Source organism: Lontra canadensis, unplaced genomic scaffold (genome assembly GCF_010015895.1).
Source record: "Lontra canadensis isolate GAN:19392208 unplaced genomic scaffold, GSC_riverotter_1.0 scaffold206, whole genome shotgun sequence".
Taxonomy (NCBI): Eukaryota; Metazoa; Chordata; class Mammalia; order Carnivora; family Mustelidae; genus Lontra; species Lontra canadensis.
Window position 1 is genome coordinate 858,207 of NW_022631200.1, and position 23,944 is coordinate 882,150.

At 62.5% G+C, this 23,944-nt stretch overlaps 5 protein-coding genes across 6 annotated transcripts in view; 3 read left to right on the plus strand and 2 right to left on the minus strand.

Moving 5' to 3' along the window:
* Positions 1–1,068: 1,068 nt before the first annotated feature.
* On the minus strand, positions 1,069–3,250 carry RPL28 (ribosomal protein L28). The gene is made up of 5 exons (XM_032848709.1): positions 3,179–3,250; positions 2,873–2,964; positions 2,642–2,765; positions 1,323–1,441; positions 1,069–1,217 (listed from the first exon to the last, which is right to left on the minus strand). Exons 2-5 carry the CDS (start codon positions 2,951–2,953, stop codon positions 1,128–1,130), a joined length of 414 nt encoding a protein of 137 aa, XP_032704600.1. The 5' UTR covers positions 2,954–2,964; positions 3,179–3,250; the 3' UTR covers positions 1,069–1,127.
* A 925-nt stretch (positions 3,251–4,175) lies between these two features.
* On the plus strand, positions 4,176–8,286 carry TMEM238 (transmembrane protein 238). Of its 2 annotated transcripts, none has more exons than XM_032848708.1 (2): positions 4,176–5,468; positions 7,945–8,001. In XM_032848708.1, the coding sequence occupies exon 1, from the start codon at positions 4,928–4,930 to the stop codon at positions 5,459–5,461; it is 534 nt and encodes a 177-aa protein (XP_032704599.1). In that variant the 5' UTR covers positions 4,176–4,927; the 3' UTR covers positions 5,462–5,468; positions 7,945–8,001. The 2 variants fall into 2 exon arrangements, with proteins under 2 accessions (XP_032704599.1, XP_032704598.1); XM_032848707.1 differs by lacking the exon at positions 7,945–8,001 and adding an exon at positions 8,164–8,286 and having other exon boundaries at positions 4,178–5,468.
* Positions 8,287–9,176: 890 nt separating this feature from the next.
* Positions 9,177–10,420, minus strand: TMEM190 (transmembrane protein 190). Its single transcript, XM_032848704.1, has 5 exons — positions 10,330–10,420; positions 10,202–10,237; positions 9,705–9,830; positions 9,549–9,633; positions 9,177–9,459 (listed from the first exon to the last, which is right to left on the minus strand). The coding sequence occupies exons 1-5, from the start codon at positions 10,382–10,384 to the stop codon at positions 9,219–9,221; spliced, it is 543 nt and encodes a 180-aa protein (XP_032704595.1). The 5' UTR covers positions 10,385–10,420; the 3' UTR covers positions 9,177–9,218.
* A 4,364-nt stretch (positions 10,421–14,784) lies between these two features.
* On the plus strand, positions 14,785–17,805 carry IL11 (interleukin 11). Its single transcript, XM_032848702.1, has 5 exons — positions 14,785–14,807; positions 15,999–16,171; positions 16,357–16,443; positions 16,571–16,732; positions 17,469–17,805. Exons 1-5 carry the CDS (start codon positions 14,801–14,803, stop codon positions 17,637–17,639), a joined length of 600 nt encoding a protein of 199 aa, XP_032704593.1. The 5' UTR covers positions 14,785–14,800; the 3' UTR covers positions 17,640–17,805.
* A 2,224-nt stretch (positions 17,806–20,029) lies between these two features.
* The window catches only part of FAM71E2 (family with sequence similarity 71 member E2), a 6,686-nt gene continuing 2,771 nt past the window's right edge, over positions 20,030–23,944 (plus strand). Inside the window, exons 1-9 of the mRNA XM_032848721.1 lie at positions 20,030–20,265; positions 20,461–20,615; positions 20,751–21,009; positions 21,396–21,420; positions 21,582–21,646; positions 21,736–21,836; positions 21,926–21,978; positions 22,060–22,136; positions 22,420–23,755. Coding sequence (XP_032704612.1) covers positions 20,116–20,265; positions 20,461–20,615; positions 20,751–21,009; positions 21,396–21,420; positions 21,582–21,646; positions 21,736–21,836; positions 21,926–21,978; positions 22,060–22,136; positions 22,420–23,755 — 2,221 coding nt within the window. The 5' untranslated portion in view covers positions 20,030–20,115. The remainder of the gene's footprint in view (positions 20,266–20,460; positions 20,616–20,750; positions 21,010–21,395; positions 21,421–21,581; positions 21,647–21,735; positions 21,837–21,925; positions 21,979–22,059; positions 22,137–22,419; positions 23,756–23,944) is intronic.

Sequence of the window (23,944 nt, forward strand, 5' to 3'; positions counted from 1 at the left end):
CGTGCATAGGCACGTGTGACCGCATGCACCGGTGTACCTCCTAGAAGACAGCACTCGGTCTACCAGGCACTTGCCATGTGCAGCCCCTGCTCAGCTCTTTGCTTCCTTTAACCCACGGACTTCTGCCAAGAGGCACAGAGAAGTCCTGGTCCATGCCCAGAGCCACACAAGTAGTGTCCTTGGTGGAGAGGTATGACCCCTGAGCCATTACCAGTTTTAACACCAGAAGGGAGGTAGGTAAGGGGTGAGAGAGCAGGAAACCCAGAGAACCTATTCTAGCCCCCAAGGATGGCAGACAAGGGTCGTCTGGGGTAGATGGGGTGTGTGTGTGTGGGGGGGAAGGGGCACCACTGAGGAGTGGCCAAAGCAGCACTGCTCTGGGGTCCTGGAGGCACTGGGGAGGGCTGGGCACACAGGAGACGAAGCCAGGAGGGACGGGGCACTCACACTCTGTCCAGCAGGACACAAACAGGTGACGCCCAGGTTCCTACCCAGGAACAGGCCGTTTTAACAGCCTGGACCTGTGAGGACTCTAGACCTGCTCCTGTGCCCAAGACCAGCGGCTCCCAGTTCACACCGGGAGCGTGGTACACTCCTGCCCCACAGCTGTCCGCCCCTCTCCTGCGGGACCTGGTTCTCAATCCTGGAAGGAAGCAACCCCGACCTGCTTCCTGCTTCTGTCCATCTCCAGGCCACGCCCCCCTCCCCCAGCCAGGTCCACAGCCCAATCCCAGAGGACGAAGCCCCCCACACAGCACATCCTTTCACAGGCACAGGCCCCACGGCACAGACCCTTGGCCAGGATGCCCAGCCCTTATTAGGTATGGGCTCTCAGTGGTCTTTCTTGAAGCGGTCACGTGTCCACCAAGGGCCTGGGATCGTGAGGACCGTAACAGAGGCGTCCTGCTGACACGCACACAGGTGTGCACGAGTCACCCCTAATGCAAGGACTCAGACCGTGCCCCATCCCCAGAATGCTGGGACAGAGCGGCCCTGACCGGGAGCTGCACGTGGGGGGCACACGGGGACATGCAGGCACACACACGCGGGGCAAGGCCAGGGCAGCACAGAGGGAGGCCCAGGTGAGGAGGCCAACTGCTTTATTGCTCTGGAGGTGGGGCAGGGGCTCAGGAGCTCTTGGTGGGACGGGCCCGCTTCCTCTTCACCATCACAGGCTTCTGGCTACGCAGGATGGCACTGGCTCTGCGAATGGCCGCCTGGGGACAGGGAGAAGGCTCAGCGCGCCGCCCCGTTCCCGAGCGTGGGTGCGGCCGTCAGCAGACGCCCTCCTCGCAAGCCGCCCTCAGCCGGCCCCCACTCACCATGCGCAGATCTGGGCGGTACTTGTTCTTTCGGATCATGTGCCGGACACTGCTGAGGGTGGCCCTGGCGTTCTTGTTGATGGTGGTCCGCACGTAGGAGGTGGCAGGTTTCCGCTGGCCTGGGGTGGGGGCAGGGGATGGCGGCAGGGGTCCAAGGGTGAGTGTGACCGTGCGCTCTCGGCCCAGCGCGGTGAGCCTGGGCAGGCCCCTCTCTGCAGCCGGCCGCACCCACGCCCAGCCTTGCCTCTGAGGTGGGTCCTGTCCTGTGTCCCTGCCGTGAGACTCTCGCCGCTTCCCAGGGAGCAAAGCGGGAGCAACAGAGGGAGGGCTCTCGTGCAAGGTCAGAGGCACTGCCGGCCCCACTCCAGCGCGGGCCGTGGGCCCACTTGCTGCCCGGGGGCCTGCAGCGCTGGCCTCTTCCCGCCCACCCTCCAGGGCCCAAGCGGGCCCGCCTGGAGCAGGGACCTGACGGAGCCGGAGGCCTGGCCTGGGTGCTGGAGAGCCAGGAGTGCGCTAAGGCCAGGGAGAGGGAGAGCCCTGCGGCAAGCAGTCCGCAGCAGGGCTCACGTGGACGAAAGCACCCCACCTCGTGCGCAAAGCTGCAGGCCTCACTCAGGATGTGAAGTACGCCCCATCTGCGGGTCCTGGCGCGTCCTGGACCCCCGGACGGCAGAGGAGGAAGAGCGCACCCAAAGCAAGGACCCGTCCCCGTACCAGTGACTTCCAACCCCCGACCAAGGACTCGTCGGTCTGGCTCCCGGCAGCCCAGGGGAGGCCACCCCGACAGGCGAGCGAGCTTTCAGGGCCAGAGCCGCACGACGGGCTCCCGGAGCAGAACCCTGAGAGCTCGCTGCCGAGCTGACAGGGAAGGTAACCCCCAGGGGGCGGGCAGGAGTCCATCCAGAGCCAGCAGGTCACCCACCCGCCACGCAGCGGAGGCTGCGCTCCACACCCGAACGGGGACCAGGACGACCCCCAGCAGAGGACAAAGGCCCTGGGGCCGCGCACCCACACTCAGCCGGAGCTGCCTCCGGAGCTCCCGGGTCCGCGCGGCCTCTCAGACAGCAGGAGCCCGTCCAGTGGGCCGGACGGCCGGGGCGCTCCTGGACGCACACAGCGGGCCGGGGTCCACCTGCCCACGGCCGGCGCCACCGTCCTTACCAGTGGGAGCCGGGACGACCCCCACGGCCGGACGGGGACGGCTGCCTGCACCTGAGCCGGCGCAAGGGCTCCCCGGGCTGATGCTGCACCCCGGCCCCTCCGCCGCCCCGTGTGCGGCCCGGGGCCGGGCGGGACCGAGCGGGGCCGCAGGTGCTCACCGGCTCTGCGCTTCAGGACCACCACCACGCCCTTGCCGTCGGCCGCCGGCTCCACGCCCACGGTCTTGCGGTGAATCAGCCCGTTGTAGCGGAACGAGTTGCGGGCTTTCAGGTTGTTGGGCTCCTGCGGGGGAGGGCGCGGCGGGGCCGTGAGGCGGGGAAGCGGCCCGGCGACCGCGGCGGGCGGGGCGGGCGCGCATCCCCCGGGGCCGGCGCGCGGGCCCCACTCACAGTGCTGTAGGTCTGCTTGTTCCTCTTGATCAGGAAGCTGGAGCAGTTCCGCACGACCATCCACTGCAGGTGGGCCGACATGGCGGCGGCGGCTGCGGGAGGAGCGGCGGGGCGGCTGTCAGGGCGCGCGGCAGGGGCAGGGGCGTGACTGGAAGCCGCGCCGGCGGGGGTCCCCGCAGCGCGCGGCGGGGTCGGGGGGCGGCCAAGGACACGAGGGGCGCGGCGACAGACGCCAGACAAAGCCAGAGGCCCCGGGCCTCGGGCAAACGAGACGACCACGCGGTCGACAGAGAGCCGCGCGCTCACCTCCTCTCGCTAGCGCAGCCGGAGACGGAAAGAGACAAGCAGGAGGCGGGACGACGACTTTAATAGCCACACGCATTTCCGCTTCCTGTGTGGGCACGTCAAGGACTCGCCTGTCCCCGCCTCCTTCCGTCCGCCTGCGAGCCGGCTCGGTAACGTTCGGCTGCTTCCGCCAGCCGGTCGCCAACCGCTCGGAGGCCTTCGGAACTGTTCGGCTAGTGACCCCAGGGCGTGTCCTCGGAGGCGGAGCACCCCCTTTCGAGGGCCCTTCGTGTGTTTTCGGAAGTGGCCCGCTGGATTTCCGAGTAGGTCCAGTTCGAGGGACCCTAAGTCCCTTTCCGAAGGGGTTTCTCTCCAGGGTTGCTCACCAGCGCTTGGCACTGTATAGATGCTCAATAAGTATTTGTTTTACGTCTGAACGTGCGGATGCGTGACTTAAGGCCAGCTCCAGGGTCTCCGGATGCTTCCGGTCTTCTTCGCGAGCTCTCGGCTATTCCCGACGAATGCACAGAGGCCCGCTCGGGCATTTCGGAACCCTTCGGAGACGCCCTCCCGGGTCTGTTCGGAAACACTCGTTTTCCTTCGGGCCACGTTCGGAAATCTGTGGCTGATGCGGGTAGATTGGGGTCGCCCTCCTCAGGACGATCTCAAACGCTTTAGTCTGGAGAGAAACTGGACGTAATCTTCTAGCGGACTGACCACCCCTCCGCCCCAGGAGGGCGTCGGTTCCCCCCGAGGGCGAGTCGTTTGGAGGGGGAGGGATTTGCATTAAAAGCTCTTGGTTCCTTGGGGGGCCGCATCTGTTGGCCTCTGCCCCGTCCCCTCTACCCCCAGTCTGCCCGCAGTCGCACCCCTTAAACTCTCTTGTTTTCTGTTGCCACGGCCCTCTTCAGGGCCAGGAGCCCCGCCTGATGTACCCCGGGTCCTCGGCCTCAACAGCAAGGGGCTGGGCGCTCGGGGGGACTCCGGAAACCCGAGCTCACCAAACGGAACGGCCATGGCCTCTGTCGCCCCCGCGAGTGCAGCTGGACCTGGGACTGTGTCCGGGAACTCCATGAGGTCCCCCTCCGTGTTCGGGGGCTTCGCCCCTAGGGAATCCCGGCCGTCCAGAGGCATTGGGAGAAGCCTGGGGGCCCACCCCGCTGCCCGCACCATCGCCCCCAGGCCCGACGGGGGTGCGCTCAGGGCCGGGAGTTCCATCACCTCCCAGGGGCGCACGGGCCGCCCCAGGGGACCGGCAATGAGAGAGAGAAATCTCAGCTCCCGAGAGCCCCGTGTTTCCTCCATTAGGGCGCCCTGCCCGCTAACTCCGGCGTCCCGGGGCTCCGGGTCCAGGCGTCTTGTCTGGTCCTTGTTTTTTGACCCCACCTGTCCCCACCGCGGGGCCTGGGGCGCAGAGGGCCCCGCAGGCAGGCGCTGAAGAGAAGCAACGTGCGGGCTCCCGCAGCACCCGACGCTGCCTCCATTAGGACACCCTGAATTTTGAATGTGTTCCTTCGCGCTCCTTGGGGTGCGTAAGGCCCCTCCCACCCTTATCCGGGAGCCCGGCTGCCCCCTTCAAGGCCTCTGAGGGCCAGGGCGTGCCCAGAAACCAGGGCCGGGGCACCCCCCGAGTCGGGCCCGTGTGCACCCCAGCCAGCTCAGGTGACCAGGAGGGCGCCGGGCACACCTGGCGCCGTCCCCTGACCCCGCCCCGGGCCGGGCCGCACCCCGGAAAGCTCTCTGGGGGAGCCAGCGCGGCGCAGCAGGGCCATGGCAGCGGCGCCAGCGGTGGGCGTCCCGCAGGGGCCCCCGCCGGGGGCACCGTCCCCGCCGGCCGGCGCGCAGGGGCCTGCGTCCGGCCTGGGCCGCTGCCGGATGGCGCTGCTGCTGGCGGTGGCGCTGGACGTGGCGGGCATGGCGGCGCTGCTGACCGGCGTGTTCGCGCAGCTGCAGGTGCGCGGCCGCGACTTCGGCGACCTGCTCATCTACTCGGGCGCGCTGCTCGTCTTCCTGAGCCTGCTCGGCTGGATCCTCTGGTACACCGGCAACATCGAGATCTCGCGCCAGGAGCTCGAGCGCGACTACGGCCTGCGGCCCTCGGCGCTCGCCCGCCTGGCGCGCAAGCTCTCCCGCCGCTGGTCAGCGCCGGCCTCCTCCTCCGGCCCGCGCGCCGCGCCCGGCTCTCTGGGAACGCGCCGTGCCGCCCGCGCGCCCCCGCCGACCGCCGCCGGCTCCCGCCGCGTGCGCCTGCAGCTCGCTACGCTCGAGGCCGGGCCGGGGGCGGCGGGCGCGGGCACCGAGTGAACCCGAGGTGAGGGGTGGGGCAGCGAGTGGGGCGGCAGGAAGAGCTGGAGAGAGCTGGAGAGGTGGGGGGGGCGGGGGAGAGCTGGAGACTCGGAGTTCGGGGGAGATAAAGAGACCGGAGAGGAGCTGGAGAAACGGGAGGAGAGAGAGGCAGGGGGGAGAGCTGGACAGATAGGGGAGGAGAGCTGGAGAGACAGGGGGAGAGCTGGAGACACGGGGTTGGGGGAGATAGGGGAAGAGCTGGAGAAAGGGAGAGCGATGGAGAGACAGAGGGAGAGATGGAGAGACAGGCCAGAGATGGACAGACGGGGGGAGGGGGGAGATGGACAGTGGGGAGAGATGGAGTGGGAGAGAGCTGGAGAGACAGCAAGAGAGGGGGAGAGCTGGAGAGACGGAGGGAGAGGGGGAAGGAGATGGGGTGGAAATAGAGGAGAAATGGAGAGATAGGGAGGGAGACCGACAACAGGGAGGGGAAAACAAAGGACCAGATCAAGAGGAGAGTAGGAGGGCCCAGAGGCTGGAGCCTTGGACTGCAGGCATGAGTGCAGATTTGGAAGAGACAGAGAGACCTTGCCCCCCATTTGAGGCCTAGAGAGTCACTACTGCCTTGCCCCCCACTTAGAGACCCTGCTCTACACTCCAGCCCCCAGGGGCACCAGGTCCCTTTTAATCCTCTCACTGTAACTGAGTTTCAGGGGCCACCGCCAGTACCATCCCCATCCCGGGGGAGGACACCGAGGCCCAGAAAGGTACCATCTCTTGTCCGAGGGCACACAGCTAGGATTCTTCTAAGAGTGAGGGAAAGAGCAGAACACCAGGAGTGTGAGACCCCGGAAAGGAGCCACTGCTCATCCCTTTCCTTTTCTCTCTCCTCTGTTTTCTCTCCTCTTTCCTAAACACACACTCTCCAGCTTGTACTCCTTTGCTCAAATTTCTGCTGTGGCTCCCTGTTGCCCTCTGATTGAAACCCCTGCCACTCCCTGGGCCCCAACAGGTTTCAGCCCCACATCTCCTTCCTTCTTTGGGTTATGACGCCATCCCTCAGTCCACGGACAGCCAGGCTGTCTGAAGTCAGTTGGCCTCTGTTTGTCGTCTCCCCCTACAGCAGGAGTGCCCTTGCTATCTGTACTCCACATGGAAAATGTCCCATGTGCCATTAAGCTCCAACTCAACTCTCTGCCTTTCTCTGGGTCTTCACAGTGTCTGAGTTACCCCGTTATTGCTTGTTATGTGTCTTGTGGGGTCTGTGTGCTGGTTTTGTCTCTCCCGCCGGACAGGGAGCATCCCGCTGGTAAGGCCTGGGTCTCCGGTGCCTTCATTCTTAGCATCGCCCCGCAAGCAGTAAGCTCAGGAACTCAGAGAAGGGTGATTGGGTTGGTGTGTGGATGCGCGGACGGACGGATGGGTTGTTTGACTAGTGGATGGATTGGCTGTCGGATGGCTGGACGGACTGGTGAATGGATGGGTGGATAGAGGGATGGATGTTCAGTTGGTGGGTGGATGGATATGGTTAGACTGAGGAATGGGTACAATTCATCAGAACTGGTGAGTGGGTGGTTCGGGCACGTAGATGGGACGATAGATGAAAGAATGGTTGGGTTGACCCGTGGATGAACCGAGAGGAGGAACAGCGTCAACAACGGATGAGTGACTGACCCAGTTTCTCAAACGGGAGTTCCCTAAAAAACTTAAATCCTGATGTGCTCAGACCTCTGTAGGTGAAGAATTGAGCTGTTCTCCTATGGATCCTGAATGTGCTTCTTTGTGAAAGCAGAATAGTCCCTCCCATCCTCTGCCGTGCTCTGCAGCTCAGAGGAGGAGATGGGTTTAAGACGAGATGCATTCTCCCACAAAAATCAGGCCGAGAGGTGTAGAACCACCTGCCAGCAGTGAGAGTCCTTTACCTTGCCCAGAAGTCTAACACAGCTGGGCAGATCTGCTGGAACCACCTGCCAGAAACGTGGGCCAAGCCAACTGGTGTGTGGGACCCTCTTCGAAGGAAGACGGGCCCGTTTGTTCCCACACGGGACTCCTCAGTGGGCGGAGTCAAGGGCTTCCAGCACTCGAGGGCCAGAGAACTTGAATTTTTTTTTAAAGAATTTATTTGAAAGAAAATAGCCTGAGGTGGGGGAGGGTTAGCGGGAGAAGCAGGCTCCCCGCTGACCGGGGAGCCCAATGCGGGACTCCAAGATCAGGACCTGAGCCCAGGGCAGTTGCTTAGCCAACTGAACCTCCCAGGCACCCCAGAAAACTTGAATTTTAACACAGGGACCTGGAGCTTCTGGCCCGGGTCCCTCCCTCCTCCCTCTGAGACCAAAATGAATGGAGTTGACAGAGCCACCAGCAGCAGCCACTGCCAGGTTGTGTTTTCTTTCTCTGTGTCTGTCTGTCTGGGTCTCCTGTGTCTCTCTGTGTCTCTGTCTCTCATCCCCTCTACATGTCTTCGTCTGTCCTCGCCGACTTTCCTGTCTCTCATTCCCCAGCTTGTGCCGCTGGCCCCCAGGGAGGCAAGTATGCCGGCCCAGGTTGGCGGTGGAGAGATGGAGCGACCAAGCAGGAGTGTGAGTCAATGTACCAGGGGCCAGAGCAGCAAGAAAGGGCTCCCTTCCCTTGCCCCTCAGGCCGCTGGTGGTGAGCCCCGGGAACACGTGGTCCCTGGGAGAGGTCCCGCACAGCCACTAACCCTGTTCTTCCTCCTGCAGACAGCCCCACGGCCCCACCTGTGAGGACGGGACTGCGTGTGCAGCTGCACCCACCACCATCTGGGCCACCAGGATGCCTGCTTGTCTGCCCCATCCTCTCTCGGATAAATGGCTCGCCTCCTAGCGCCGTGTGTCTGTCTGGGAGAGGGACAGTACTGGGGCCTGGCCACACCCACAGAGGGGCTATCCACGCCCTTAGGGACCTTGGAGCCCCCTGCACACAAGCCTCTCATGGAGGGGGGTGGGAGAGTGGTGCCAGGACCTTGAACCCAGACCTCCCCCCGCCGGCCCACACCCCTCTGTTGGTATGGGGGTCCTCTGAGAAGCAGACAGAGGGACAAATTAGACTTGCCAGGTATTTATTGGGAGGAAGTACCTTAAAAAAGAGAGAGAGAGAGAGAGATTTATTTTAGAGGGGGAGGGGCTGCGGGAGAGGGAGAGAAAGAGTCTCCAGCAGACCCCGGCCAAGCAAGAAGCCCGGCAGGGGGCTCGAGCCCACGACCCTGAGATCGTGGCCAGAGCCGAAATCAAGAGTCCGCACCTGCTGAGCCACCCAGGTGCCCGGGAAGGAAGTACTTGTAGAGGGGACCTGGTACGGGGTACGCCTGAGGAAGGCCTGAGGGCTGGGCAGGACAAGTCTTGTATCGTAGGCGCTTTCTGGAGAATTTCCACCCGGCCACTGGAGAATCTGAGAGTAACGTTGTCCACCGGGGGTGGCCTGTGTCCCGCAGGGAGCCCTGCCACGCTTGGGCATCGGTGGGAGGTGTGCTGGCAGACAAGGCAGGATCCCAAGGGTCAGCAGCCAAGGCTATCTGTCAGTGGTGCTCCTGCAGGGGAACGGCAGGCCACCCCCCACCGACCCACCGCTCCCTGGTTCCAGACTCCACTCAGCCCGGAAACCCCATGATCACAGCCCAGTCCCCTTGTGCACACACACACACGCATGCACGCTCCCTGCCCCGGAGCTCCTGTGCCTCCTGCTCCCATGGATCTTAGAAAAGAGACCACGCGTCTATATGCTATATCTGTATTGAGGGCCCCCCCCAGGGGTGCCCCTAATCTTCGTCCTCCGCCCCTTCTGTTTCTTCACCCCCTTCTGTCGTTCCTTCCCCTTCGGTGGCCCCTGACACTTCCGCGTTCCCCTCCGGAGTAACAGGGGTTGGCATGCTGCCTGCGGACGTCTTCTTTTCGCTCGAAGGCCCCCTGTCCTTGGATAACAAAGACACGGTCCTCGACAGGTCACATTTGCCCTTTAAGAACCCTGGAAGGTGCAGCATATCTCGACGTTTGGCCCACCTGATGGGGAGGGGGTCACACTCAGACTTGACCATCTGCCCGCTCCTCCAGGGGTGCGGGAGCCCACCCTCAGCCCCAACCCCACTTGCCAGAACAAGCAGATGCTGGAGATCAGGAAGAGGAGGCCTCCACATGTCCAGCCCAGCGCCCACATGTGCTTTCTCCGCATGGTTTCTGCACAAAGGAGGCAGGTTTGAGACCCAGGAGTCTCAGTGGCCCCGGGGACCCGGCTTCCTGGCACTCACCATCTGGCCGCTGGTGGTAGCAGACCCCATCACGATAGCAGCACCGGAGACGCAGACACAGATTGGGGTTCTCGATTGCCGCCTGGCCCCCACAGCTCTCCCGGTCCCATACATCTCCCTCACAGCCTTGGGACCAATCACAAGGGCACCTACGTCACAGATTCTGACCCAAAGGCCCCAGAACCCCAGGACCTCAAAGTCAAGCTCCTGGCCTCCTGCCGAGGGCTTACTCTGTGGAGCACCCAGGAGTCCAGGCTGGCAGCCCCCTCCTCCCTCAGACCCAGGAGTCCGGGCCCCCAGCCCCTCCTCCCTCAGACCCAGGAGTCCAGACCCCCAGCCCTTCCTCCCTCAATACCAGGAGTCCAGACCCCAGCCCCCTCCTCCCTCAGACCCAGGATCAGGCCCCCAGCCCATTCTCCCTTTAGACCCATGGAGTCTAGTCTCCCGGGAGTCTGGGCTCCCTGTCCTTGGGGGACCGGGTTTCAGCCACTGCTCACTCCATGGATAGAAGAATCCCTGGATCCCATTCCCGTCTGCGGAGAAGAAGGGTCAGTGTTAGAGGGGCTGTAAGGAGGCTGAAGAGGCTCCGTGCTCGCCTCTCTGACCTTCCCTTCAGCCCCCTCACCTGAGCCCTGCATCAGCAGGAAGAGGCTCAAAGCGGGGATCCCAGAGCCCACCATGTTGCCTCCCCAGACCCTTGGGGCCTCTGTGGGGACAGACCTTGAAGGCCATCACCCCAGCAACCAGTGGGGCCCCGCCCACCTGCCCACCCCACTTTCCAGGTTCCAAGTTCTGTTGCTAGGGAGCCCCCTTAGCCGTGGGGAAGGAGGAAGGGGGGTCACACTGGCCTGGTCATGCCTGGTTGGTAGGAAGTGGCTTCCTTAGCAACCAGGTTGAAGGGCCCACAGGGGTGGGGGCCAGCCAACCTGGGCAGAAAGTACGTGGGGGTCTAAGGCACCTCCTGCCTGCCAACCAGGGCACCCCAAGCCACGGGGCCTGGGAGACCTTCCTGCCAGGGAATCCCTCTGCTTGGTAACCTGATGCCTGCAGGCAGCCCCAGGTGGCCCTAAGTCTCCCGAGATGTCGTTGCCAGGGGTCTTCCCCCAGCAACCAGGGGCAGGCGCCCTGAGGCTCACTGAGCCCCATTGTTAGGGAGGGCTCCCCCTAACAACCAGGTGGCCCAGGAGGACAAGGGGAAAATGGGGGTTGGGCCAAAGGCCAGAGCACTTGCTCGGGAGTCCTCTTGTTCCCAGGGCTCTCCAGGCCTCCCAGTGGAGAACGGATGGGGAATGTGTAAGGGCCATGAGGATGTGCAGGCCCTGAGTGTGGCTCGTGGGGAGGAAGACCCTTCTCCTCAGGCCTCAGTCTCTCCACCCACAAATGGGGAAAGGGTCCATGTAGAGGTCCTCAAGTTTCCCATTTGGCTCCCCTCAGTGGTGGAGGAGCCCAGTGGAGGGCTGGGCTGGGACCATGATCCCTAGTTCTCTCAGGTGACCCTCCACTCAGCTTTGCAGTACAGTGAGGAGGGAGCCTCCTGGGGCAGTGCGGCTTTGGGGCCTGGACTCCAGGGTCTGAGGGAGGAGGGGCTGGGGGTCTAAACCCAAGTCCGAGGGAGGAGGTGGCTGAGGGCCCAGATTCCTGGGGCTGAGGAAAGAGAGGCTGGAGGTCTGGACTCCAGGGTCTGAGGGAGGAGGGGACTGGGGGCCTAGACTCCTGGGTCTGAAGGAGGAGGTGGCTGGACTCCTGGGTCAGAGGGAGGAGGGGCTGGGGGCCTGACTCTCGGGTCTGAGGCAGAAGGCCAGGGACCAGGTCTGAGGGCAGCTGTCCAGGAGTCCAGACCCCATTTCTCAGGAAGCCCCGTGGGGCTGACTCCTGGTCTGTGCATCTCTTGTAAACATCCTGGTGGGAGCTGAGTGGCCCTGGGCTGCCTCCGTCAGAGATGACACAGGTTAGAGGGGGCTCAGCAGGGGGCCGGGGGTGGGGGGTCATAGGGGTTGTGGGGCTGAGGCCAGCAGCTGATGACCATTTCCTGTGTCAACATCATCTGGACCCACTTCGCAATTCTCGGGATTCCTCAGGGATCAAGGAGGGGGTGGGGGGCGGGGCTGCTGGGCCCTGGACCGCGGCTTGGGACTGGGGGGGCCCCCGCCGTCACGGCCCTCACCGCTAATGACAGGTTTGGGTTGCTTCTGCGGCCTGCCTGCCCCGTCACCCCCCAGAGGCCAGACAGGACCCCCCAGGGATAGACAGACGGACACACACAGCCTCGGACCTGCTGACCTCACACCAGCCAGCCCTACCTCACCCAGGGCCAGCACAGGAGCAAGGACCCCCAGCTCCCTACTCATATTCCAGTGGCATCTTCCCTCACATGCGGGACCCTCTGTGCAGAGCCTTTGGCACTATGTCTCCCTGGTCCTTGTCTCTGAGCCTCTGAGCTGGTTTCCTTAAAGCTGCTTGTATCTGTATATCCTATTGTTTCACAACTTGGTCTTTTGCTCACCCTGGGTGTCTGCGTTACAGCCTCTGTGTGTTTGTGTCGGTGTCGTCACTTTTTTGTGATTCCCCAATCCTGCCTGTCAGTGGGGGCACCCTGTGCCCTCTTGCTCTCCTTGCAAAAGGAGGAGCCCGGGCGCCCCCCTCCCCACCCTGGGGAAGACCCAGGATGCTGAGGAATCCCCCTGACCACCTGCCTTACCCACCCCATCTCCCTCAGCCTCCTGCAGCCAGGAAAGCTGGAATTAGGGGAAAGATGACCCCACAGCCTCAGGGTGCAGGCCAAGGCACGATGGGGTGGGGGGGACTGGCACCAGCCAGGTACACTGACCCAGCCTCAGACTCCTGACCTTTCCCATAGAGCATTTTCCAAATGGCAGAATGGAAACACCTTTTTCTCCACCTGGGAACCAGGGTTTAAGGCCTGGACACCTGCCATCTGGTTCGGAGGGGGCTGGGGGCCCAGGATCCTGGGTTGAAGAAGAGGGTCTGGGGTAGCACTCCTGGTTCCTAGTAGGTGGAAGGGGCTGCCAGTGCAGGATCCCTATTGTTGCTCTCAGACTGGCCCCAGGCCCAGTCCCTATCCCCTCAGGCCAGTCCATCCCCCAGGCTGGTGGCCTGAGTCACCTTGGCTGGCCCCGCCGGTCTGGGGGGGGGCTACGTCAGTTCTCCCCTCACTGACGCAGCCTCGGGCCCCCCACACTGACTCAGCCGGAAATAGGCCCCCTGAGGGGCGGAGACCCAGTGGTCAGAGGCCTGGGTCCCTGTGGGAGCAGGGGCTGGGGAGGGCCCCTGGGGGGCCCTGGAAGGGGTGGCCATGACAGACCCGCAGAGAGAGTTCTTACCTGAGGCAATGAAGTCATGTCCCACCATGGGGGGCTGTGACCTCACCTCCCTGGGGACGTGAGCCCTCGTCCCCCACCCCACATTGTGGGGGATGGGAGGGGAAGTCTCTAGCTGCCATTCATCCCCAGAGCCCCCCTACCAGCTCAGCACAGTTCCGAGAGCCAGGAGGGGGCCTGCAGGGGGACCTTGTCGTTTTGCCTTCTCACTCCCACCCTGTCCTTCGCTGGGAAGGGGGGATGCTCTCGGGGATGGGGCTCTAGACCCAGTCCCTCACTGGCTCTGCCTCTGTCCCCAGCACTCATCAGGGCGCCTATGCTCCCAGGGCTGTCCTGTCCATCCTCCCCACTCCGCCGCTCCAGTGCCTCCGCTCATTGCCATCTCTGCCCTGTCCCCATCTCCACTCCCTGGCTGAGCCACTCTCTCTATGTGTCTGTCACCCTCATTACCTTGCCCACTCACTTGCCATCCCCAGCCCTCCTGGAGGCTGCATCTTTCTCTGGGCCTCCGGGCATGTGTTAATAAAAACCGAGGAAGAGAACTGCAATGCTTCATGTTTATTGACAGCTGATTGTGTGTCCTACACCTCTACATGAGTGAACTCATCCTTACCAGGCATGGGGAGGAGGCAGCAGGGGGATGGGTTCTCTGTTATCCCCATTTCACAGATAAGGAAACTGAGGCCCAAGATCGCACCTCGTCTGGGTGTCTCATGCTCGCTCGCGCTCTCTCTCTCTCTCTCTCCCTCAGCTCTGCTTCTCTCCCCACCTTCACGTCCCTGCCTGTCTCCCGGAGACTTGCTCCTCTCTGTCCCAGCGCCCAGCACCTCCTCTGAGGGCCTCTGGCTCCCTGCCTGTCTCTTGGGGCCTCTGCAACTTTGTCCCCGGTGTGTTTCTCCTGCTGCCTGCCTCCCCTCTCTCTAAACCCACAACTTGCTGTCCCTTTTCCTCCTGGGGTCTCTGTGTGGGTCTCTCTGCTCCTGCAGTGGACCTGCTTGATGTCCCGCATCTCTCTGTGGGTCACTGTCTATCTCTGCCTTTCAGACTCCACCTCTGCCTCAGTGTCCCCATATTCTCTGTATCCTCGCTTGGGTCTCACACTCTCCATCCCTCTCGCTCTCTCTGTCCCTTTGAATGGCTCTGCCTTGCACATCCATCTCCCCAGGGCTGCGTCTTGTGGCTCTATCCTCGGCTTTCCCCGTCCCTCTCTCCCCAGCCTCCCTACCTCTCTGATGGTCCTGGTCCAGCCAACCCAGACCCCCAGCAAACCCCCACCCCCCCGCAGCCCAGCCCCAGCTCTTGAGCCACTGTGTCTGCCCCTGTGGCGGCCCGGAGGAGGAGGTGGAGGGAGGGGACGCCAATGACCTCACCAGCCCCTCTCCGACCACCCCCCCCTTTCTCTCTTCAACTTTTCCAACTTTTCCTTCCTTGCCCTCCTCTGAGCAAGGCAGCCTGAGCCCTGCGAGGCAGCCGGCTCCCTCTGAATGGAAAAGGCAGGCAGGGAGGGTGAGTCAGGATGTGTCAGGCCGCCCTCCCCTGCCGCCTGCCCCCCGCCCAACCGCCCTGGCCCCCTATATAACCCCCCAGGCGTACACACTCCCTCACTGCCACGGCCCTCGCTGCTCACACGCACATGCCTCCCCTCCCCAGGCCGAGGCCCAGCTGACCCCCAGGGCTCCCCCCGGCAGCGGACAGGGAAGGGTTAAAGGCCCCCAGCTCCCTGCTCCCTGCCCTGGGGAACCCCTGCCCTGTGGGGACATGAACAGTAAGTTGGTTCAAGTTCATGGGGTGGGGGGGACAGGAAGGGTGGAGGGAGGGCCAGTGGCAAGGAGGGTGGGGAGCAGACAGGCGCAGCTGAATGGGGTAGAAAGAGACAGAGAGTGAGGGAGCCATGGGGGGGTGGGCAGAGATGGGAGAGGAAAGGAGATTCCGAGAAAGCAGGCGGCCGGGAGACGAGGGGGGCAGAGAGACGAGAGGACGAAGCTGAGACGCGGAGAGATGCACAGGGCAGCGCCAGAGAGATGGAGACCCCAGACAGACAGAGACCGATGCCGGGAGGGGATCCCCGAGGGCCCGGGGACCCCAGGGAGTCAGCGGGGACAGAGAGACGCAGACGCCCAGGAATTCCGACAGAGAGGTTCCGGGAGGGAAACTGAGGCAGAGAGCCTCCAGGAGGTGAGCGCCAAGTCCAGAACACCGACCCCAGCCACGGGGAGGAGAGAGAGAGAGACAGTGGTGCAGACAGGAACGGGAGAGCCAGACAGATGTGGACCGACGGACAGACGGCGGCCGGGGAGGGCCGGGGGGCGGGCTGGGGGTGTGATGCGGGAGCGGGGCGGCCCGGGGGGCGCTGATTGGCTGGCGGACGCGGGGGTGGGCGGGGCAGCTGGGGGATGGGCTGCCCAGGAGCCAGCGGGCCCGAGCCCCCGAGCCGCGCGCGGCCGCCGGGTCCCTCTGCGCCTCCCGCGGCCCCGCTGCGCCCGCGCCTCTGCCTCTCTCCGCCCAGGTGTGCTCCGGGGGCATCGCCGGCTCCGCGGCCATCGCCGGCTCCGCGGCCCGGCCTTCCGCGGTCCACCAGGGGGTGGGGATGTCCCCCTGGGGAGGGGTCTGGGCCTCCGGGTTTCTGTCCTGGTCTCCTGCCTCTGCTCTCAGTCCGGCTCGGGCTCCGAGGCCCGGGGAGGGGGCAGGTTCTGGCCTGTGCCTCCCCCCTTCATGCCCCGCCCCGGGGCCCAGATTCCGGCGTCCGGGGGCGGACGGGAGACGCCCGGCCCGTCTACCCGCCCCGGGCCGCGTCTGCTCCGACGGGCGGGGCAGCCAGAGCCGGAGAGGGAGAGGGAAGCCCGCCCCAGCCCTGCGACCTGCCCTGGGCGCTCCACCCTGGGACTCAGGACCCCCAGTCCCTCCTCCCTCAGACCCACCAGTCCGGTCTGAGCTCTCTGCTTCTTCCCGCCCCCAGGTGTTTGCTGCCTGGTCCTGGTCGCCCTGAGCCTGTGGCCAGATAGAGCTGCTGCCCCCGGGCCGCCTCCTGGCCCCCCACGGGCCTCCCCAGACCCTCGGGCTGAGCTGGACAGCGCCGTCCTCCTGACCCGTTCCCTCCTGGCGGACACTAGGCAGCTTGCCGCCCAGCTGGTAGGAGAGACTGGAAGGGACGGGCTGGGACCAGGACCAGGAGTGGGGAGGGCTTCTGGGCTACCACGGTGGCAGAAACGGGAGGGGGGGGGCTGGGGGGGGGAAGGAGTTTGGAGCCTATCTGGAGGATGGAGGGACCCTTGGAGCTGGGCAGGGTCCCCCTCAAGGCTTCTTTGCCCCCACAGAGGGACAAATTTCCAGCCGACGGAGACCACAGCCTGGACTCTCTTCCCACCTTGGCCATGAGTGCAGGGGCGCTGGGAGCCCTGCAGGTAAGGGAAGGGGAAAGGGCGGGTGGGGGGGATAGGTGAGATCTGAGTGTGGAGGGGGGCAGGGGACTGGGGGCCAGAGCAGGCTGGTGGCATGTGTTCCTGATGCCCCCCATGCCCTATGTCCTAGCTCCCAGGTGTGCTGACACGGCTGCGGGCGGACCTGTTCTCCTACCTGCGCCACGTGCAGTGGCTGCGCCGAGCTGGAGGCCCTTCCTTGCGGACCCTGGAGCCCGAGCTTGGTGCCCTGCAGGCCCGGCTGGACCGCCTGCTGCGCCGGCTGCAGCTCCTGGTAGGACCCCCAGCCCCCAGGCCTGACACCTACGCTTGAAACCCAACCCTAGATTCTGGGCCTGCTCTGAGACCTGCTCTGAGACCTTCAAATCCTGTGGCCCCAAGACCCCCCCAGACCCTGACCCAAAGGCAGCCTGGAGACCCTGGGTCTACCATCTCTAGACTTCAAGAGCCTAGACCCTGAGGCCTCCAACCTTGAGCTCTGTGTCCCTAAGACCTCAGACACTGGTCATGAGCCGTTAAGACTTGACTGCTAAAATCCTAGACCCAGGACCCTGAGCTCAGAAAACTTCAAATACCAGTTCCTGGGCCTGACCCCAAATTTCAGGTCCCACTTCTGAGGGCCTAGCCCTCACCCATGAGTCTCTCAGCTTGGATTGGAGAGATCCCACATCTAAGACCCCAGCCCCAAGATCTTGGACCCGACTCCAGACTTGAGCCCCCAGCCCTTGCCTAGCATCAGGATCCCAGTCCTGACTCTATAGACCTGTCCCCCAAGCCCCTGGACTTGGCTCTGACACCCCCACCTTTTGGCCCCAGTTTTCATTTTCTGCACCCAACATGCTGAGAACTGCCCGCCCAGAAAGCCTATGCCACAGGCCAGAGAAGCTCCGGAAGCAGGCAGCCTGGACTTCCCAGCCCCCTCCCCCATTTAGTAGAGGCTCCAAACACCCCTTCTCAAAACCCCCACTGCACCCTGGGCCTATTGCTAACCCTCTGTCCTCTCCCAACAGATGTCCCGCCTGGCCTTACCCCAGGCGCCCCCGGACCCACCAGCTCCCCCACTAGCGCCCCCAGCCTCCGCCTGGGGAGGCATCAGGGCAGCCCATGCTATTCTTGGGGGGCTGCACCTGACCCTTGACTGGGCTGTGCGGGGCTTGCTGCTGCTGAAGACTCGGCTGTGACCCGCCACCGGGAACCACCAACGTCCTTCGATGCCACATCTTATTTATTTATTTATTTGGGGACTGGGGGCACGGCAGCAGGAAAACACCCCCTCCTTCTCTCTCCTTAATTCAAGACGGTCCCTCCAGGAGACCTGGGCAGAGTCGGGGGGTTTCTGTGCCTTATTTATACTTATTTATTTAAGGGGGGGTGGGTGGGAGGCAGGTAGTCTTGGGGTCCAAAGGGGCTGGGAACTGGAGTCCTAGATTCTTGAATCTCTTAAGTCTGGCTGCAGGGTTTCCCTATCCCCTAGCCCTCTGGGCCTGGGCAGGAGCATATATTATTTATTAAACAATTACTTTTTGGGTTGGGGTGGGGAGGGAAAGGGAAAGGAGGCCTGGGTTTTTGTACAAAAATGTGAGAAACCTTTGTAAGACGGAGAAGGGGGAATTAAATTTGTCATACACATCCACTTGGAGGTGATTTCTCTGAGGGCTGAGGGTTGGGGGCTGGACGCTGGGGTCCGTGGAGTAGAGGGAGGCATGGACCCTCAGTGGGCAAGACAGCAGAGGGGAGATAGTTGGTCCCCAGGGACCCTGAGCACTGAGGGGCAGGTCCGAGACTGCACTTTGTAGGCACTCAATGAATCTTTAATGGAAGGCTCCAGAAGGCCGTCCTGTGCCCTACAATACTTGTATGTGACAAAGCTGCAAGTTTGATGTTGTTCGTTACGGCGATGTTCACAACAGCAAACCAGAAACCACCTAGATGTCCAACCGTGAGGGATGGTTTAATAAATTACACCCATCTGTCTGATGGGGTGCCGTCCGTCAGCCATTCCGAGGGGGTGCTCTGGGGGCTGCTTTAAGACCAGAGAAAGCAGGCTACTAACCACGGCGTGATTTGCATTTTATGTTTGGATGGGTGGATGGAGGGATGGATGGATGGATATACAGACGTTTTTAAAAGTCCTAGAACCTGGCTGACTCAGTAGAGCGTGTGACTCTAGATCTTGGGGTTGTGAGTTCCAGCCATACAGTGGGCATACACTTTACTTTAAAAATAATAATAAGGGGGCGCCTGGGTGGCTCAGTGGGTTAAAGCCTCTGCCTTCGGCTCAGGTCATGATCCCAGGGCCCTGGGATCGATCCCCGCATCGGGCTCTCTGCTCAGCGGGGAGCCTGCTTCCTCCTCTCTCTCTGCCTGCCTCTCTGCCTACTTGTGATCTCTGTCTGTCAAATAAATAAATAAAATCTTTAATAATAATAATAATAGGGGTGCCGGGGTGGCTTACCCGATTAAGCATCTGCCTTCAGCCCGGGTCATGATCCCAAAGTCCCAGGATCGAGGCCGTACATTGGGCTCCCTGCTCAGTGGGGAGTCTGCTTCTCCCTCTGCCTCTCACCCCACTCTCGTGCTCTCTCTCTCTCTCTCTCAAATAAAATCTTTAAAATAAAAAATCCTAGAAGAAAATACACCCAAATTTTGTCCAGGGTCCCCTCAGGGTGGAAGGTGGACTGGAGTTCTGAGTGACTTGTTTTTATTTGTGCCTGTCTGTATTATCCAGAATTTCCACAATGACCATGTTTTTTGCATGACATATTTAAATAAAATAAATAAACACTTTTTAGAGTGAAAGAATACCAGTCGACACCTTCCCCTCCCCCCGCCAAATAAGCCCTCATAAGGAGTCAGGAGTCACGGCTGACTGAGTGCCTGCCTGCTCTGGGCCGTGCCTGAAGTGTGGGGTTTTACTTACACGACCCCCTGAATGAGGCATCATGACCCACTTGACTGGTGAGGGAAGGTCAGACTGGAGGGGGTGTTTGGATGTTGTTCAAGGTCAAATAGCTAGGGAGAGACAACTGTGATTCTGCCAGAAGTCTGGCTCCTTCCAAAGCACACGTCCCTCCCTTTCTTTATAACCCAGACACAAACTGGTTACAAATGGGGAAACCGAGGCCCAGTGTGGGTATGAGTCTTACTCAAGGTCTAGAGAAAGGTCAGTGGTGAGTTGGGGCTATACTCGGGCCTCCCTTCTTAAGAGTCAGAAACTCTTTAGTTAATTATCCATTTACAATATCCAAGAGAGCAGTTCCCCACCCCCCGGCTCCGGGGCCCCCCGCAAGGGTCCTGTGTTTTCACTAGTTTGGGTCTGGACTGGGGGCTTCTGAGCCACAGGCCCTAAGCCACATCCCGGAGACAGGAACCCATCCCGTGCCCCGCCGAGAGTTCGCAGCAAGAGTCCTACACGTAGGTGTCTGATGAGGTCACAAAGCCCCTCCACCAGAAGTCTCCTCCCCCAGGCCAGGGCTGACCACCCGCCCTCTGCAGGGCCATGGCCAAGCCCTGGGGAAGCTCCACCTTCTGGACCCGCTGAGCTCCCGCACCTGTGAGGCCCAAAGGGTGAGCTGGGGGACACTGGGCTGGCCATGTGCCCAGGTGCCTGGCTCCCTGACCATGTATCTGTGGTGACCCACCTTTTCTCCCGCCACCATGAACCGGTTTCGCAACATCAAGCGCATGCAGCCACTCCAGGGACCCTCAAAATGGGTCCCCACTCTGGGCGAGCTGCAGAAGATGCTCCAGAAGGGCGAGTACCTGCCCCTCCGTCCGCTGCCAATGTTCGAGAGCAATTTTTTTCAGGTCCCCAGCTTCCTGCACCCTGGGGGCGGAGAGGGGCAGGAGGGGATTGGAAACCCCCCTGGGCTGGGGGATTTGAACCCAGGCAGGCATGGCAGGGGTGGGGGCGGGCTCCGGTGGCCAGGGGCTTGGGCTGTGGGTGCCGGAGGACCGCTGGAGAAAGAGGAGTGGTTCCAGCCCCTCTCCCTGGACCCCCAGGTGAGTAATCGAGGGGCCCCCGTGTACGTGCACCACAGAACCAACCGTCTGACCATGGGTGTGGCTGCCTCCCTGCCAGGCCTGGTACTGCCAGACATCTTGCTGATCGCTGAGCGCGGAGAGGGCAAGGAGTGCTCCAACCTCGTCCTCACCAGGTGCCTCCATCCCCCCCAGCGGCCCCAGGCAGTGCTCCCACCTGATCCTCATCGGGTGCCTCCATCCCCCCATCTGCTCCTGCTCTGTCCCATCTCCTGCTCTGCCATCGGCATCTCCTGCTCCTCCGCCCCCAGGATGCTCCCGCTGGACCTGGCCCACCTCTACGTGCATGACCTGTCTGCCTGGCGCCTGAAGCTACGCCTGGTGACAGGCCGCTACTACTACCTGGAGCTGGACGCCCCTGATAATGAGCTTGGCTTCCTGTTTGACCGCTGGATCCGTCTCATCAACCTGCTCCACAAGCCGGCCACAACCTGGGCCCCCAGGACCCTGAGCACACCAACCATGAACCTGGTCAATGTGGTACCTCCTGCCTCCACCTGGCGCCTCCAGGTGGGCACTGCCCCCCACCCTGGGGCAGCCGTGGTTCTAGATCTCAGAACCAAGTCCAACAGCCTGCAACCCAGAACCCTAAGAAATGAGGCTGGGTGCCTGGATGACAGAGGAGGGCCTGGGAGCTGCACTCCTGGATCTGAGGGAGGAGGGGCTGTGTGTCAACTCCTGGGTCTGAGGGAGGAGGGGCTGGGAGATGGACTCCTGGTTTAGGGAGGAGGAGGCTGGGGGCCTAGATTCCAGGGTTTGCAGGAGCAGAGGACAGGATCCCTGAGTCCTGGGAGAGGGATGGGCTGGGGTCCTGGAGTCTTGGGCTGAGTAGGTAAGGGAGATGTGGAAACCAGGAGGAGGCCACCCCTCCTCACTGTCCCCCTTCTTGTCCGCAGGCCCAGCCCCAGTCCAAACGTTCAGGTGAGCAGGCTCAGTGTCCATCAGGCTCTCCCCTGCTTCTCAGCATCTTCTGCACCAGGCGTGGTCTGACCTTCCCCCTTCTTCCCTGGCCAAGCCCCCCGCGCGTCTCCCTGTGTCCTCCCTGTCCGGGACCCTGACTCAAAGCATTCCCTCCTCTGCAGTCATGATTGCCAAGCCCACATTTCCTTACAAGCTGATGGCATCTCAGAGACAGAAGAAGACCAAGGTGAGCATGCTGGGCAGGCTTGGCCGTGGAGGGACGGGGCAGGGGTACTGGGCTCCCTCACTGTCCCCCCTCCCTCCTCCCACTGTCAGACCCTCAGGCGCAGATTCAAGTCTCAGGCCGTGGGCGATTCTGTGCCTCTCATCTGGTCACGTGCGGAGCATGCTCAAGCCAAGAAGAAACCTACAGAAAAGTAGGCTGGGGGTCTGGCTCCTGGGGGGAGGCAGGGGAAGGCTGAGGACCCGGTGCAGATGCCGTCAGTCACGCCATGTGGTTCTACAGGTCCCAACCAAAACTCTACTTGGACACATCTCAGACAAAAATCCAGGTTTCTGGTGAGCACACCCCCCACATGTGTGGATTCCCAAAGTTCTGGCCCTTCGGCTGAAAACTCAGACTACTTTCTTTCCATCCAGAGAAGCCCAGCATCACCATCCGTACCATCTTCAGCATCATTTCCAACACCATCAACCACACACAGTCCTCTTCCAAGGCAGCTATATACTGGGGGCCCAACTCTTGGTCTGAGGGAGGAGGGGCTGCGGTCTGGACTCCTGGGTCTGAGTGGGAAGGAGGGTCTGGGAGTTTGGACTCCTGGGTCTGAGTGGGGAGGAGGGACTGGGGGCCTGGATACCTAGGTCTGAGGGAGGAGGAGCTGTGGTCTGGAATCCTGGGTCTGAGGGAGGAGGAGGGTCTGAGGCTCTGGTCTCCTGGGTCCTGGGTCTCAAGCTTTCTCTGGTCCTGATCATCCCTCCCGTTTCTTGGCCCGTCTCCAGGGTCACTCATCTGACTCGGAGGTGGGCACAGTCCTTGGAGGCTTAGTGGAGACCCCTGTCCGGTGCATCTCGGAGGACAGCCAGGAGCATTCCCTGGTGGGCTCCTATGACTGCTTGGACGCCTACCTGTGGCAGCAGGATGTTGAAGACCTGATGGACCCGGATACCAGCACCTTGTCTTCTTCCTCCTTCAGCCCCGCGCCTGACCCTCCAGCCTTCTACTTCCCTCATGCTTTGCCCTCTGGCCAGAAGCACAAGGGAAAGGCCGGGCAGAGGCCGCGGCCATCACGCTCCCAGAAGTCCCCATCTACCCGGGCCACCTCTTCGAGGGTTCCATTCATCCTCGACCAGTCCAAGAAGGTCTCGGCAGTGCGCGCCCCATCCCAGAAGACCTCGGCTGCCCCTGGCCCATCCCGGAGGGTCCCCACTGCGCCTGGTGCCCCTCAGAAGGTCCCCACTGCGCCTGGTGCCCCTCAGAAGGTCCCAGCAGCACGGGGCCCGTCTCGGAAGGTGACACCTGTAGCGACCACCTCCCCAAAGGCCCCACCAGCTCATGGTGCATCCCGGAAGCCCCCAGCTGCCTCGGCTGTTTCTCGGAAGGCCCAAGCCATACCTGCCCCATCTCGGAAGCCCCCACCCATGTTGGCTAGTCCTCAGAAGCCTCCAGCCCTACCTTCCCTGTCTCAGAAGTCCCCACCCACCCTGGCTCTTCCCCCAAAGGCCGTGTCCCCCACTCTCCAAAGGAAGAAATCTTTGTTCATCCCTACCCCATCTCAGAAGGCTGTGACCTCACCTAGTCGGTACAAGATGACCCCGGAGAGGGCTGATTTTGGCCTGGGGCCCGAGATAGGTCCTAGAAGGGATGCGGCTGAGAGAAGGAAGCAGGAAGGGGCACCCCAGCCCATGTTGTTCGTGGGCACCCAGGAGATGGACGTACTGGAGACGAGGACCCAGAAGACATCCATGGAGCTGCCTTTCACCACCACGAAGAAGCAGTCAGAGGAAGTCGTGATCAGCAAAGCCCGGGAGATCACCCTGGATGGCCTGAAGGGCTGGGGCTTGCTGGAGGACAAGGTCCACAGAAAGAAGGAGAAGATATCCCTGGACATGCCTGGCTTCAAATCCAAGGAGAGGGGAGAGCAGCAGAGGTGGCTCAAGACCCAGGAGCTGGCCATCGAGGGAGGTCCAGAGGAGCAAAGCAGGCCCTTCTCGGTAGAAGGCCTCACGCTTGCCAAGATGATGATCATGGCCAACTGCAAGGAGCTCCCCCAGAGACAAGCTGCAGCCGGCCTGCCCTCCTGGCTCTCGGCTCCCCAGGCATCTATGTCAGCAGAGGGCACAGGGCCCTTCAGTCCCTGTTCTGCACCCTGGCCAGAGAGGAAACCAGTGGCAGCTAGGAAGCAGTCCCCATTGGGTTCCTGGGTGCCCTCGTCAGAGAGGAAAGCGGAGGTGGTTAGGGAGCAGTTGGGCTCTTGGGCGCCCTCGCCAGAGAGGAAACCAGTGGCAGTTAGGGAGCAGTCCCCAG

What these genes read in the sequence shown, in the direction of transcription:
- RPL28 (XM_032848709.1), bottom strand. Translation starts at nt 2,953, where the DNA reads ATGTCGGCCCACCTGCAGTGGATGGTCGTGCGGAACTGCTCCAGCTTC. An exon ending in ACAAGCAGACCTACAGCACT is followed by an intron (nt 2,766 to 2,872) that starts GTGAGTGGGGCC and finishes CCTCCCCCGCAG; the next exon opens with GAGCCCAACAACCTGAAAGC. An exon ending in GGTCCTGAAGCGCAGAGCCG is followed by an intron (nt 1,442 to 2,641) that starts GTGAGCACCTGC and finishes CCCCCACCCCAG; the next exon opens with GCCAGCGGAAACCTGCCACC.
- TMEM238 (XM_032848708.1), top strand. Translation starts at nt 4,928, where the DNA reads ATGGCAGCGGCGCCAGCGGTGGGCGTCCCGCAGGGGCCCCCGCCGGGG.
- TMEM190 (XM_032848704.1), bottom strand. Translation starts at nt 10,384, where the DNA reads ATGGTGGGCTCTGGGATCCCCGCTTTGAGCCTCTTCCTGCTGATGCAG. An exon ending in GGGATTCTTCTATCCATGGA is followed by an intron (nt 9,831 to 10,201) that starts GTGAGCAGTGGC and finishes ATTGGTCCCAAG; the next exon opens with GCTGTGAGGGAGATGTATGG. An exon ending in TCCAGCATCTGCTTGTTCTG is followed by an intron (nt 9,460 to 9,548) that starts GCAAGTGGGGTT and finishes CCTCCCCATCAG; the next exon opens with GTGGGCCAAACGTCGAGATA.
- IL11 (XM_032848702.1), top strand. An exon ending in GGCAGCTTGCCGCCCAGCTG is followed by an intron (nt 16,172 to 16,356) that starts GTAGGAGAGACT and finishes TTGCCCCCACAG; the next exon opens with AGGGACAAATTTCCAGCCGA. An exon ending in GGGCGCTGGGAGCCCTGCAG is followed by an intron (nt 16,444 to 16,570) that starts GTAAGGGAAGGG and finishes CCTATGTCCTAG; the next exon opens with CTCCCAGGTGTGCTGACACG.